Raw genomic sequence first — 16,222 nt, forward strand, 5'->3', positions numbered from 1 at the left:
CCAGAACAGATGAGCGAGGACGATTTAAGCCATTTTCTGGGTAGTGATATATTTTATGCCAGTTTGAATTTTTTGCCCATCCCTTTTCCCAGAAGTTTTTGGAATTGTTTGTAAATAGTACCATTATGCCTTAGGGTGTAATACATGGAGATGCTTAAAATGAAGTTGCTGTTGGCTTGCATGAATGCATGGTCTTGAGGTCTGACAGTTCAGGAAGAGATTTTAAAACTGTGCAGCTGTCTCTGTTTTAGTAGTGAAGCAATTGTGATGGGAGGCACTGGCTGCTTCAGCTCTCCACCACCGAGTGAGTGTATCATCTTTGAAGCTTAGGGCTCTTGGGGCTGGTTAGTTTTATTTCAGACAGTTGCAGATTTCAGAAGTAAGCTTTGCTGATGTTCAATTAAGATTTGAAAGAAAAAAGAAAGATGAATTCTGATTACTCATAATCTTCAATCAATGAAATTAATTATAAACTAATACTTAAGAAAATCATGTCTCAGGTTTTCAAGTTTACATTTTAGGATTATTTATCCACTGAATTATTAAAGCATTGCTCAACTCAAAGCACTCGCAAGCTGAGGTTGACATCAGTGATAGGGATGTTGGGGATGGGAATGAAGCCTGAAAAAAAATGACCTTAGAGAATAAAGACTTCCAGGAGAAAAATAGCAAGTCTTTCAATGTGTATATCCAAAACTGTGAGTCATGGAAAATATCCTGGCTCTGAAGGAGTGAAAGAAAATAAATAAATAAATGATTTCCAGCTCAGATTATTCAAAATATTGAATAATATTGTGCTCTTTGCTTATTTTGAACATTCATTTGTATGCTTAGCATGCAATCTCAGCTTTACTTCTTCTTTTCCCCAAGTTCGATTATTTTGGTTTTTGAGAATTTTTCAACATTGAAGATTAATAGAGTTGATATAAGAGAACAAATTAAAATAAATTAACTCACATTTAATTTGTGGGGTACAGACTATTTTGATTACTCTTGGAAAAAACAGATTGCATTTTTCCTTTCCACAATGTTCAATATTAAATATGTTTTCCATAGCACTTAATATATGAAGCAGATTGCATTATAGTTACAAGACTTCTGTGCCACGATCCTATTGAACTTCATATGATTTAATTTTTATGGTCATCAGATAAAGGGAATATATATCCTAGTGCAACTAAAGAATTTCGGCATTTATTGTATGACAGACAAATACCAGTGTTTGTCACCTACAAACAAATTTAAGTTTAAGGCCATCTTATTACTTAATTACCCTTAGCAGTTTGTACTAATTTCTCCTATTCTGGATATTTGTTTCCAGTTTTTATATTAATTTCAAAAGACCAAAGAGCTGTTTATGCCAGTTGAGATACCAACATGTTTGAACACAGTCTTCCATAAATACTGATTGCTTTGCTGAGGGAAGGAGAGAACTGTAGAATTTTCATGGTTAGGAGCAGAAGTCTCTACTTGGTAAGAGAATGTTTTTTGAAATAGATGTGCCTTTGTTTTCTCTGTGAGAATCTACCAGGATTTCACTTTTCAGAAATGTGCACCTTAGAAACAATTTAGCTTCCATCTAAGTGGAATTTGTTTGGCTTGCACTGTATAAGCATTATTTGTCTTGTGTTATCTAGGTTTAAAAAATTGGATTTTTGCAGCTTTGGGATATTACAAGTGATAGTGGGGAAATTCACTGTTGCTCTGTAGTTTGCTGAGCTAAACACCAAACTTCCACCAAACTTCCACTACTTTCACTAAACACCAAACAGTAATTAAGGTAGAAGTTGTCAAATATTGAATTTCTTAGATTAAGACAGAGATGGTGGGAAAGTATCGACAACAGGTCCTGTCAAGACTCCTTTCCCTTTTTCTTCCCTTTTTTAGAACTTCCTTTGTTTTCTACTTTACGTAAGGCTTGAGTACGTGAGGGTATCACTGAAAGCAAAATGTGAATGCTGACAGTGTTTTCTAATGGTTCAATTTACTTAGTTTGTTTTTGTTTTTGTTTTTTTAACTTGAATTGACTTTCTCAGATTCTTTCAGATATTGTATAAGAACAAAAATTGTATGATATATGTTCAACTGTGAATCATTACCTTGTATAATAGTATCTCTCTGAACAAGAAAAAAACATTTTTATTGTGGAAGTGATCAAATATCAGAACACATCCCTTGCAGTATGCAAAAGCTACAGTCCTATCTAATCTTCTCAAGCTGACTGTCCAATAGAGTGTTGGACCAGATGAGGTTCCTTCCAAACATTCTGTGACCACTACTCTTTTTGTTAAATGCTTTAAAATGTTTCTTGCTCTTGCAGTGTTTTCTTAGTATATTACAGTTATGAATTCTTAGTGTATTCTGTAAAGGTTATCGTTATGCATGATGGAATCCAGTGTGAAATGGCTATATTAAGACTGCTCTAAGTGTTTAGCACTGTTCTAAATATTTTTATTATTCTCCATTTTGAGCTGCACATCTAAGGAACAGTAAGTGTAAATAATAATGATTCAGTCAGAGCATATAAGGAATACAGTCTGTCCTTAACTTTTTGTAGTACTCTATAAAGAGTATTCTGAATCAGTTCTGTTGAGAGCATAATAAAAGTCCTAAATCCTACTTGTAATGCTGAGAACAGAAGAAGGGAAAGGTATATTCAGGTTGACAATGTACTCTTAGCTAGGTGAATTACCTTGCTAAAATGATAAAAATAAAACAAGCTAAAGTACTTTAAAACTATTCTGTATGTAAATCATTATTAGGTGAAGATTAGTAAGGAGCCATAGACGGTCAAACATATTTAAGAAATATTGAGAATAGCATTTAATCGTTTAGGAATAATTTATCAAGATAAATGTAGGTTGCTCTGAAAGTAACGCCTCCTTTTTATTTCTGTGGAAACAGATACAAGGAGAAACACAATTTAGTACAGCAAATTCTTAGCAACAAAACACTCTTTTTCAACAGTAACCACTTTTATGTATGCAGTGAACAAGAGCCTGCATACCACACTTGTAAATATCTGCACCCACTGTAAAGTGGGTGTGGTAGAACAATCCAACCAGGATTGGTAACATGCTCCACTATCTTTAAACTGGTGTGGGGTCTTGTGTTACCGTGTTGCAAGAGAAAGGTGCCTTCTTCTCTGGCATGACTCTGGAAATTCAAGCCTTCTGTATAGGCAGCATTGCAGTATTGCAGTCAGAACTAATAGTTTGTCCAGGTTCCTGGAAATCCAGAAGGATCACCACTTTCCTATCCCAAAAGGCAATGCAAATCAACTTACCAGCTGAGGGCTGTGTCTTGAACTTTTTATTGGGAATTCACTTGTCAGTTCTCCATGGATTGCCTCTTTGCCTCCTAATGGTGACACCACATCTCGTTATCAGTAATGATGCTGCCCAGGAAATTGTCACCTTCAATTTTGCATTGGCTCAAAAGATCCTGACAAACTTGCTATGGTGTTGCATTCCATTCCTTTGTAGGCTCCATGTGACCCACTTGGTGCAAACTATGCTACCACCATTTCCAGTGCATTAAAGCCAATATTCAGCTCTGTAGATGGTCATGTGCATGTACATGGCTATACATGGTCATCCAGAATGTGGCTTGTCTTTTGTGTTGCTGTTGCTCCTGCTAAAACACACCACCCACAGTATCACTGTGCTAACATCCACTTTTCTGGACTTCATAAACACTCAGAAAGCATTGATAAATGTCTCTGATGCAATTTTTTTCCACATGGAGGATTTTGGTGACATGTCTTTACTTCATATGCACTTCTGTGTCGGACACCATTTTGTCAGACTGCTCCTCATTGCCATTCGTGGCAGAGCAACAAAATGTAACTGAATACTAGTGGGAAGGTTCAGCCTCTACTGCCACACTACCAACATTTCCCTCTGACATTGTGGTTCAACATCATCTCTCACTGATAGGGAAGGAGTGCTGGCATTGGTGGACAAGGGAAGGGTGACGGATGTTATCTACCTGGACTTCTGTAAAACTTTTGATGTGGTCCCTCACCATATCCTTCTCTCTAAATTGGAGAGGTATGGATTTGAAAGATGGACAGTTGACTGTTTGCAGCCAAAGGGTTGTGATCAATGGTTCTATGTCTGGGTGGAAGTCAGTCACAAGTGGTGTCCCCCAAGGCTTGGTCTTGGGACCAGTGCTCTTCAGCATCTTTATCAGTGACATAGATGATGGAATCAAGTGCACCCTTAGCAAGTTTGCAGATGACACCGGGCTGAGTGGTATGGTCAACACACATTGGAGGGAAGGGAAGCAATCCAGAGGGTTGTGGACAGGCTGGAGAAGTGGGCTCATGTGGAACTAATGAGGTTCAACAAGGCCAAGTGCAAGGCACTGCACTTGGGTTGGAGCAATCCTATATATTTATACAGGCTGGGGAAGAACTCCTTGAGAGCAGCCCTGCAGAGAACGACTTGGGGTCCTGGTGGACGAGAAGCTGGAACACGAGCCAGCAGTGTGCATTTGCAGCCCAGAAGGCCAACTGTGTTCTGGGCTGCATTAAAAGAGGGGTGGCCAGAGGAGAGAGGGAGGTGATTGTCCCCCTCTACTCAGCTCTTGTGAGGCCCCGTCTGGAGTACTGCGTCCAGGCCTGGGGCCCCCAGCACAGGAAGGAGTTCTTGGAGCGGATCCAGAGGAGGGCCACTAAGATGATCAGAGGGCTGGAGCACCTCTCCTATGAGGAAAGATTGAGGGAACTGGGCTTCTTTAGCTTAGAGAAGAGAAGGCTCTGGGAAGACCTCATTGTGGCCTTCTAGTATTTGAAAGGAATAAACAGGAGGGTGAATGACTGTTTACAAGGATGGATAGTAATAGGACAAGGGGGAGTGGTTTTAAACTGAGACAGGGAAGGTTTAGGTTAGATATTAGGAGGAAGTTTTTCACACAGAGGGTGGTGATGCACTGGAACAGGTTGCAGAAGGAGGTTGTGGATGCCCCATCCCTGGAGGCATTCAATGCCAGGCTAGATTGGCTCTGGGCAGTCTGGTCTAGTGGTTGGCAACCCTAGCAGGAGGGTTGAAACTGGATTATTTTTGAGCTCCTTTTCAACTCAGATCATTCTATGATAAAATAGGAAGCATTACTTACAAAGCAAACCTCAGTATTTTGTAGACATTACAGAAACTTCACTTAGTTGCTTGTGCTGTGTGGTTCTATTAGGTGGTAGCTTTTTTGATATTTTTTTCTTCCCCTTTCACCAGAAGATTGAAGCACAGAATTTACTTCCTGGAAATCAAAGTAGTAATCTCATTTTCAGCTTCTATGTCCTCTCCTGATGCAAATTGAAACCATCTCCTAGATTTAGCAGATCTACCTGTTCTTGATTTAGCCAATGAAGTCGAAAGATGAAGCATATTTCAGGAAGCTGGTGTGCATATGTTATGTTGCTTATTTCTTCCATTCTTACTATGTACATCTCTAATTCTGGATTCAGCTGTTTCCCTTTTCATCAGAGTACTCCTTAACTAGGTTCTTACAGATCTACATGAAGAGGAGTTAATGTATGATACCGTTTATATTTATTTAAAGATACTTGGTGAAGTAATTGGGATATAACATGGGCTGGTTAGCCATTTGACTGTGATACCGGTTTTAGTACATAACAAAAGAAGAGTAACTTAGAGATAGATTTATAACAAAACCCAAAAATGATTTAAAGTAGATATGGGAAAATAGAATTCTAAATGAATTCTAAACAGAACTTTCTGGTTGTTGTATTTCACGACCACTGCAAATAGTCTCTTCTCTCACTGATAGAGGAAGCATTATTATCTTTCTTTACATTTTCTTCCTCTGTATTACTGCGTTAGGACTAGTGTTTCTAAGGGAATAGATCTGTCAGAATAATACTTGGAGGGACAGGAAGGGTTAGATTTCAACCACATGAGTTTTCTAATTTGATCTACTTTACCAAGCATTTACTGCTGACACAGAATTATAATCTGTAGATAAAAATGACATCTATCTTTGCAGCAAAGTGTGTTGCTGTGGTTACCCAAAGTATTTCGCTGTGAAATTGCAGCAGGGAGTAGAACTTGTGTAGGTAAGTTCTTTAGGACATCTGTGTCAGCTGATATTAAGAAAGTAACCACTGCTTTTCTCATGGCTTTCTCTGGAAAGAGTTTCTGTGTAATCCATTCAATGCTGTGGTCTTACCTTCTTGACTCAGATTGAGGGTGTGTTGTTACTTATATATAGGAGAAGATACGTCTTTTCTAGTGATTTGTGCGAATATGTTGTTAAAACTGTGCTTATGTCTGTCTAGATCATTAACTTATTGGTGGTAAATACTGAAATGTTTTCATGGAAAACTAAATATTAAACTAAATGTTTAACTGCTAATCATTTTCAATTTAAATATCAGATATACCAAACCTTTGTCAGCCTATGTCCTATTCAAGCTATCTATTCAAGTTTTTAGCTTTAATTTTGGTAATTTCTGTGATAAATAATCATGTAAAATTGTGTAAGCAATGTGAAATGAATATTGTCTACATACTTAGGGGCCATCTTGAATTCCAGAATATTAATAAATTTTGTTCTGAGCATCTGTCCATAGGAAATTCTTTGCCTACTACCTTGTGTGGCCTTTTCATTGTTATATCAAGGTTTCCTCAAAATATATAGAGAAGTTGCAAAAGAAACTTTTATTTCCCTTTTCACATAAGCAAGCTTTTGCTTAATTTTTCCTCTGAGGAAGACCTGTGTGATTGCAGTGAGGATGCTATAGTCTCTTGAGTCTGAGACTGCACGCTTTTTGATTTGGTTTATTGCGTATCTCTGAAGGACGATAGGGAACAAGAAGTACTTTATCCAAAATTTCAAATTATCTTGGATTATTCTGCTTTTTGTGTGTGCATCCATATGTTTGTTCCAGTTTGTGGTTTAAAAAAATGCGAGACAAGAAGACTAGGGGTAAGTTAGGCCTAAATCTGAATGGTAGCAACACCTGCTCTTCTAGTATGACTCTACTACCAGAATAAATTTGCCACTAATTTTTGATATGTGAATATCACTGAAACAAACAGACTCTTTAAGTCAGACTGATGGGCCTGTAGTTTCCCAGGTCCTCCCTCCAGCCCTTCTTGTGGATGGATGTCAATTTTGCTAGCCTCCAATCAGCTGAGATCTTCTAGAATAGCCAGGACTGCTGACACGATGGAAAGTGACGCAGTGAGCATGACAGGTGGCTTTGTCAGTACCCTTGTGTGTATCCCATCTGGCCCCATAAACTCGTGTGCATCTAAGTTCTGTGGCAGTTTGCTAACCATTTGCTCTCGTATTATGAGGGCCTCTTTCTGCTCCCGATCCCTACCTTCCAGCTCAAGGAGTATACTGGGTACCAGAGAATAATTGATCTTACTGGTAAAGACTGAGGGAAAGAAGGCATTAAATACCTCAGCCTTTTTTTCTCCTTCATCACTGTATTTCCCCCCACATCCAACTAGAGATTCTCCTTAGTTTTCCACTGTTGAAGGACATTGCTTTTGGCTTTGTTGAACTTCATGAGTTTCATGCATCCAATTCTGAAGCTTGTCAAGGTCCTTCTGGATAGCATGCAACTCCCACAGGCATATGAACTGCACCACTTGGTGACTGTGCTTACTGAGGGTGTAATCAATCCCTCTATCTACAACACTGACGTAGATACTAAATAGTGTTGGTCCAGTAGCAATCTTCTTGAAGATCACTACTCACTACTGGATTCCATTTGGATATTGATCCATTGACTGTAACTCTGATTGCTGCCATCTATGCTATTCCCATTTCTTTTAATAGCCTACCATCTATCAAATTCATACCTTTCCAATACTGAGACAGAATGTTGTGGGACACCATAGCGAAGACCATAGAGAATTCCAGGTGGGTGGTATCAATTTCCTTTCCAATGCAGTCACTTCATTGTGGAAGGCCACCAGAAAAGTCAGTCACGATTCTTCCCATGTGAAGCCACATTGTCTGTCTGTAATCACCTCTGAGTCTCCCATGTGCTTCAACATAACTTCTAGGAGAATCTCTTCCATAATCTTACAGGACTCCTAGTAGAGGCTGACTGTTTAGTAGTACCTAGGGTTCTCCTTATTACCGCTTAAAAAATGGAAATGCTCTTCTCTTTTCTCTAGCCATTGGGAACTTCACTTGACTTCCATGAGTTTTGAAATGTGATGGAGTGTGGTTTGACAGCTGCATCTGACAGTTCCCTCAGGATCCTCAGGTGTATGTTTGCAGATTCCTCAGATGATTGCATATCTGATGTTCTCTTATGAGGTGAAGAACTTCATACATCCAGACTCTGCCTTCACATAAAGGAACTGCAGAGATGTGAGAAAAGTGATTGTCAGTGAAAACTAAGGCAGTATACTCTGAATATATATGGTATACTATGAGTATACCTATCATTTGTTTTACAAATGTGTATTTGTATTCTTACTATTGCATATCTTCCACATGCTATTAAAATTAGTATGACTTTGTGGTAAGAGGAAGCTGTTTTATGTCTGACTTCTATTTTGAAGAGGATTGAACTGCTCTACATAAATTAAAACTTTAAAAATGACTGCTAAAGTAAGTTCAACTGTTTTAAATAATAATTATTAAAATTAAAATAATAGATAAATTTAAATAAATTATATAATTAATTTAATTCTAACTGCAGGTCTTCAGTTTGAGGTCAAATGAAAACTCTGGGGAAGTAAAATTTGAGTGCTATCAGTATCTGGCGTTTCTTCTTGGAAGTGTGAAGAAGCATCTTGCCACTGCTAAATGCAGGCGCAGTATTGATGTTGAGGATTGGAAAATAAGAATGTAGGAAATTATTTGTGAAAAGTTCAATTTTGATTGAATGATGTTCATTAAAGCATCTTGAAAAGGCAGGAGTCTTATTTTCAGTTTTGTGCTGACAGCAATTAAAGTATTGTCAATGGTTTTCTCCATGGTACCTTTTTTCCTGCTTGGAAAAACCCTTCAGATGTAGTATAAAAGGCATGCTGTTCTGATTGCTCTTTGTAATCTGAGATACCAGTATCACCAGTAGCATGCTGAGCAGGATGCTTTTGCCTTAGAGCAAGGCTTTTCCTCATTGTTATATTGCAGTACAAAGAAGCTTCTGTTATACTTCCACCATTAAGCTACTTGCTCTGTGCCACTTCAGATGAAAATAAATAGGTGTCCCATCTCTTCCTTTTTTGCAAAGTTCCGAACTTGCACTGTAAGGCTCCTCTGGGGATAACAGTCTTCACCAATTCTTGTTGTGTACTTCTTACAACATGTATTATTGGAGGAATAGTCCCACCGACTATTTTTTCCTACCATTTCAGTAGCATTGCTGAAGTGGAGATTTCTATGATGGAGTTGATGGCATTGGTAGACCAAGGAAGGGCAACTCTGCCTCTACTTGTACAAGGCCTTTGACATAGACTTGCACCATATCTTTTTCTCTGAATTGGAGAGAGATGGATTTGAAAGCTGGACTGTTGAGTGGATAAAGATTTGGCCAGATGGTTGCAGCCAGAGGGTTGTTGCCATGGTTCTATGCACAGGTGGAAGACTGTCATGAGAGATGTCCCTCATGGGACCACTATTCTTCAACATCTTTATCACTGATTGAACTTGGAGATTGAATGTACCCTGAGCAAGTTTGCTGATGACATTACACCGAGAGGTGTAGTCAGTAAGATAGAAGGAAGGCATACTATTCAGAGAGACTGGATAAACTTGCAAAGTGGACCCACGAGAACCTGCTGGAGGTTGGAATTAGGTGATCTTTGAGGTCCTTTCCAAGACATTCTATAATTCTGGTTGAATTATGTTCCCCTTCCCTTATGTTATAACTCTTCCAGTGCTTATGCTGAGCAGTTAGTTGTTATCATTCTCCTTTGAATGATAAAAACCAGAAGGATTCCTTTGTAGAGTTCAATTTTAGGGTTTTTTTTAATACAGATCCCAAGTTACTTAACGACACAGGTAGGGAGTGCTATCAAAAAATGAAGTTTGTCTGGTACTGCAGAAATTATAAATCAAACTTTGTTCACGTCAGATCAAAACCAACACATTAAAAAATCTTATTATTCAGGTAAATGCAGACTTTAAAAAAATGAATTCTCTCCTTCTGACAGTAAGTATAGTCAGCAGTTCAGATTGAGGCTTAAGGAGTTCCTAGTGACTGAATGTTTTCATATATGCATGTAAGAGCTGTCTATGTCTGGGATAATTAATAGAATTTGAAACAGCAGTTTGTATTCAGAGTAAGCCTGCAGGTGTCTGTCTTTCATTCTCATGGCTCCTTTATGTAATGCTTTTCTTTCATTTTCATGGTAATGTGAAAATCTTGCAGTATTATTCTCTTTGTTTTAATAAGGTCCTTGTGTGATTACAAATTCTGACTAATTTAGACTTCAACTTTATGTTAATGAATTACACTTCATTAAACTTACTTCCCTATGTGGCATCATCATCTTCTGTCTGGAACATAATTACTTCATATTTCAACAAATTTGAAAAAATAGGAATTCTGAGGTGGCAATAAATAGTAACTATGAGAAACGACCACATTAATACTCCTCTGAGGATGTGAAAAAAGCGATAAGATATAAACATTCTGAAGGGATTTAAATTAAAAATGTTTTCATAAAAAATACTCTTTCTCACCTACAAAATTATTTACAAATAATTTACAAAAATTGGAAATGCAAGAGCTCAAGCTCTTTCTTTACAGCAGTGATTAATGAGTTAAATACTCTTTCCAACTATGTATTACTGTTGAGTTCAATAGCACAGATATGTGTGCCTGTTAGCAGGAAAGGTAGGGATACTGATGGCTGAATCAGTGAAGACTGAATTATCCTTCAGTTAAAAGAAGCCTGGTTTCTTCAGTATGGTGTGAGGCATTGAGATCAGGAATTCTGCTTTGAAACTGCTTTGTCCTGTAGAGAAGGGGAGGAATTCAGTCACCAGTATTATTGATTAAGCATCTCGAACTTTTAGTTTAGAAAGATGTCTATCATAGAGATGTATAGCCAGAGAAATAAATGAACTGAATCACCTCAGTTGCTTTTACATAAGAAATCTAGCAGCTAAATGCTTGCTAAATCTTCTGCAAAACATTGAGGGCATTGTTGACATCACCTATTAAAATGAGAAGAAATGTAAAGGACAATTTATTTTCAGTGTTCTTTCAAATTTTAATAAAATGAAATGAAAACTATGTTATCTCTTCTCCACACTCATTTTTATAGAGTTTTTCACTACCTATGGTCTTGATGAATGCATAAAGACAAATTTCAAAGTTATGTTAGCCTAGTTTGCTGAAGAGATAATAAGTAAGCCTTTACCTTCATTTCTAGCAATTCCTCTACTCACTTTTGATTTCTCTTCTACCTCCAGCAAGAATTTAAAGGATTTGTCTCAAAAGTAATGGTTTTTTAAAAATGAGCAATTGGATACGTGACTTAAATAATCCTCAAAAAACAACTGGAGTTTCATAACTGTGTATGGTTGGATAATAGTGCAACAGGTGTCTCCACACAGGCTGCATTTGGCCCAGGACCCACCCCCTTCCCCATGTCACTGTGGGAGCAGCTCTGCCCCTTCTAGCAGACCAGCCCCAGCTCAGTAACAACCGAAACATTGGCCCAAGACAATTGCTCTTCACTAAATGCGACCTGGGCATGCCAAAAGGCTGGACACACATGCTTTAAATAGGCTTTGATAAATACGTGAGAGAAAGCAGGGCAGAACAATTATAGTTGGACTCTGGTGGCTGAAAAGCTTGCCATGAGCCAGAAGTGTGCACTTGTAGCCCAGAAGTCCAACAGTATCCCAGGCTGCATCAAAAGAGGGATGGGCAGCAAAGAAAGGGAGGTGATTGTCCCCTTGTATTCTGTCTTTGTGAGGCCCCATCTGGAGTATTGTGTCCAGATCTGGGATCCCCAGGACAAGAAGAACATAGAGCTGTTGGAGTAGGTCCACAAAAGGCCACGAAGGTGATCAAAAGGCTGAGCACCTCTCCTTTCAAATATGGGCTCATGTAGTTCTGCTTGTTCAGCCTAAAGAGAAGGCTCTGAAGAAACCTCTTTGTAACCTTTCAGTACTTAAAAGGAGCTTATAAGCAGGAGAGAGATCAAGATTATCTTTTTACATGGTCTGATAGTGATAAGACAAGGGAGAATGATTTTTAACTCAAAGAGAGAAGTTTTAGGTTAGTTAGAAAGAAATTCTTTACTCAGACAGTGATGAGGTGATGGAACAGGATGCCCAGATTCCCTATTCCCAGAAGTGTCCAAGGCCAGATTGGATGGGGCTGTGAGCAACCTGATCTGGTGGGTGGCAACCCTGCCTGTGGCAGGGGGATTGTGAATTGGACGTTTGTTAAGTTCCCTTCTAACGCAAACGATTCTATTATTCTATGATTTAATGATTCTGATATAAGCTAGCTTGTTGTAATGTAAGTAAATAACTAGCCGCAGTGATGCTAGCTCTTTTAGCTTGCTATTCTGGTGACAAAGAGTGATAAAAAATTTAGGGGAGTGAAGATGCACATAAATCTAATGGTTTCAGCAGCCTCTAGCTGTGAAAAGTTTCCTAGTGTTGAATATTGTGGATTTCTATTCTAAGAAGGATTTTTTCATAGAATTGATCACCTGTATTGCAGCATGTCATTGTACTAGCTTTGTTAGTATTTTTGTAACCCTTTAATTATTTGGGCATCCTCTAAACCTCTTCTATTCCACATAGTATGTGTAATGTTAGAGATGAGAATTCTGCCTTTTCTGCTAGTTCTCTGATGCTCTCATGGGTGTAAGTTTCTGTCATGGCTTTCAATTCAGTTGTGCTACAACTATTCAGTGGTAACAACTGTTCTAGTAGAAATTACATTTCAGAAGAATGTTTCCTGTTAAGGTCGTCCATAAAACCAACCACTACTATCCATTCCTCCTTCCTCCAACAACCTGCCACTAGAAATTGGCTGTCCTGTTGTAGTCATATAATGAATTGGAAAAAAACTGTAGAGGTCTTCCTAGATAAGATCATTGCACAAAGTAAGGCCTCGTCCTGTATAGACTAGATTACCCAAGGCCTTTTCATTTGAAGGAATTCAAGAACAGAGATTTCACAATTTCTTATGTGGCAGTGATAATCTCTCTGTTTCAGTTATGAACTCTTTCATTTTGTATCTAGCTGAAATCTTCTTTGTTGCAACTTGTATCCTCTGAGAGGATCTGTTTTTGTCTTCACAGTGGCTCCATATGTAATGCTGTGAGTTATATTAAAACCATTTTAATGCCCTAAACAAACAGTACCAATGTTAAGGTTTAACCCAGCACGCAGCTTTGCATCTCACAGTCCTTCGCTCACTCCCCACACTCAGTGGGATATGGGAGAGAATTGGGCAAAAAATCAACAAAGTAGAACTTGCAGGCTGAAATATAAACTATTTATTGAGACAGAAAAGGAAAATAAAAAATAATCATAGAAATGATAATAATGTAATATATGTTTACAAAAAAAGTGATGCACAACATAATTGCTCACCACACACTGTTTAGGGTTGAGCCAGTACCCAAAAAGCATCTGCTTCCCCTGCCCAACTGCCCTCATTTTCAGTTTTATAGATTTCTCACGTGGTGTCATATAAGAAATAAGAAATAGTAAAAAATATCCCTTTGGCCAATGTAGATCAGCTGCCCTGGTTCTGACTCCTCCCATCTCCTTGTGGTCCCTAGCCCCTCACTGGCAGGACAGTAAGAGAAGCTATAAAACTGAAATGTCCTTGGCTCTGTGCAGCACTGCTGATCAACAGCTAAAACATTGATGTGTTGTCAACACTGTTTTTCTCTGAGTCAAAACTGAGCATCATACCAGACACTGTGCAGAAAATAACTGTCCCAGCTGAAACCAGGACAAAAACAACAACAACGAAATACAAATCAACAAGAAGAACCAAGATGTTTTCTCTTGATTCTGAGGCCCTGAACTTTGATCAAGTAGAGTTCAGTCTATTGCAGTACAAGAATAAGAACTATTCTTCATAATCCAGTAACAAATGAAAACATAAAGTTAAAAGTGGAGATCTCAGTGTGCTTTGCCAACTTTACATTAAAGCCTGTGAACAACAGAGATGAATTTGTTTAACAAGAATATTTCCTCTTTCCATACCTAGCATTCATTTTTGAAGTGAAAAAGTTCTTAGTTGTACTTAGTGATCAATGTCATAGTTGATATTATGCATGTAGTTTGTTGCAGGCCACTGAATACAAAGGTAATGGGTGGGAGGGAGGGAAGTCTGAGAATCATCCACATTGTCTCCTATGTGTACTGGGAGACAGAGTACCCGCTATGTAGAGTTGCTGTGCAAATCTGTGTAAATTTACTGTAGATCTTCTTGGCTCTGACATTTTGGTTTGATCTAATCTTGATGATATTCATCTTGCTGTTCTTTGAGTTTATAAAGAATTTTTAGTGTTAATTAAATATATGCACAATGAAATACGTGAGATCTGTTCTTCACTCTTTTTTTGTCTTAAAAAAAAAGTTTAAATGTGCTAGTATCACAAACTTTTATAAATGCTTATTCTTTCTGGGTTTTTTGTTGTTGTAAGTGATATGCTGGTAGCTTATAACTTAATTTAAATAGCTGAAAAATTTGTACTTCAGAGAAAACTGGAGTTAGAAAATGTAACCTTTTTCCTCATGAAATTCCTTAATTGTTATTCTTTTGCTAGTCTTTTGAGATTTACTGCTTTTGTAGGTAATATATATACTGCTAGAAAAGAAAGAATGTATAGAATTTGTGTAACAATTTTCAAAAAGTAAATTTTAAAGAACTTATCTTCTTCAGAAGTTTTAATTTTAGGTCATGGGTTGTCAGTCCAAAAAACCTCCTATTATTACCTAATCTAATACAGAAAACTAATGAAAGCATTTCATTTTGTGCTTTATCTTACTGGTAAGGAAATTTTGCGTGTATTTTTAAACTATATTTCATGTTGTTGCATTTATCACATTGAGCAAACTGGAATAGAAGAGTCTATAGATATTTTCCTTCTCTTTCCTTTCCTTTCCTTTCCTTTCCTTTCCTTTCCTTTCCTTTCCTTTCCTTTCCTTTCCTTTCCTTTCCTTTCCTTTCCTTTCCTTTCCTTTCCTTTCCTTTCCTTTCCTTTCCTTTCCTTTCCTTTCCTTTCCTTTCCTTTCCTTTCCTTTCCTTTCCTTCTCCTTCTCCTTCTCCTTCTCCTTCTCCTTCTCCTTCTCCTTCTCCTTCTCCTTCTCCTTCTCCTTCTCCTTCTCCTTCTCCTTCTCCTTCTCCTTCTCCTTCTCCTTCTCCTTCTCCTTCTCCTTCTCCTTCTCCTTCTCCTTCTCCTTCTCCTTCTCCTTCTCCTCTCCGCTCCTCTCCCCTCCCCTCCCCTCCCCTCCCCTCCCCTCCCCTTTCCCTTTCCCTTTCCCTTTCCCTTTCCCTTTCCCTTTCCCTTTCCCTTTCCCTTTCCCTTTCCTTTCCTTTCCTTTCTTTTCCTTTCCTTTTTTTAATGTAACTCCTGTATAGAATTGTGTTGTATATTACTTCTTCAATTAATATAATTTGTTGATTCAAATATTCCATGCATATTTTTCACATTTTGTCTTTTGGTAGGATGAAAATGTTGAAGAAGAATATAATGAAAACAATTTCTATGAATCTGATGAAGAACAAAAAGAAAAGGATCAGAAAGTTAAGAAGACCTACACTATGGACCCAGATCACAGGCTGCTGTTACGAAATACAAAGCCCTTGCTTCAAAGCCGAAATGCTGCTGTATGACAAATTCTTTTTTTTTAGATAAAATGTTAAAATACTATACCTAAATACCTATGTTTCTAGAAAACATGAAAGTTTGAAAATTCAAATTTACTCCTCTTTAAGTCAAGCAGTATAATACTAGGTAGTAACTACTATAGGAAAAGAATAATTATTCTTCTTTGAAATTAGCTTAACTTTTAAGTAAAACATCAGAACGGAATGTTGTGTATGCTCAACTTTAATGACAGAAAAAATACTGAAGAAAATGTGAGAAAATTTCAGTTCAAGTTTTGGTGATACAGATTCACAAAGAAAATCGTAGTTGCTACTGATTCATCAAGTGATACTTTCCTTTGAGTAGACAGTTACATGTCTCAATTCCTTGTAATGCCCAGCAATATTCTTAGGAGTTGGTATTTT

The 16,222-nt window shown here is 37.8% G+C and overlaps 1 protein-coding gene across 2 annotated transcripts in view; it reads left to right on the plus strand.

Moving 5' to 3' along the window:
• The window catches only part of AP3B1 (adaptor related protein complex 3 subunit beta 1), a 162,327-nt gene that overhangs the window by 54,676 nt on the left and 91,429 nt on the right, over positions 1–16,222 (plus strand). For both annotated transcript variants that reach the window (XM_085212812.1, XM_085212811.1), the window contains exon 8: positions 15,656–15,817. In XM_085212812.1, coding sequence (XP_085068938.1) covers positions 15,656–15,817 — 162 coding nt within the window. The remainder of the gene's footprint in view (positions 1–15,655; positions 15,818–16,222) is intronic.

This window comes from Meleagris gallopavo, chromosome Z (genome assembly GCF_905368555.1).
Source record: "Meleagris gallopavo chromosome Z, MGAL_WU_HG_1.1, whole genome shotgun sequence".
Taxonomy (NCBI): domain Eukaryota; kingdom Metazoa; phylum Chordata; class Aves; order Galliformes; family Phasianidae; genus Meleagris; species Meleagris gallopavo.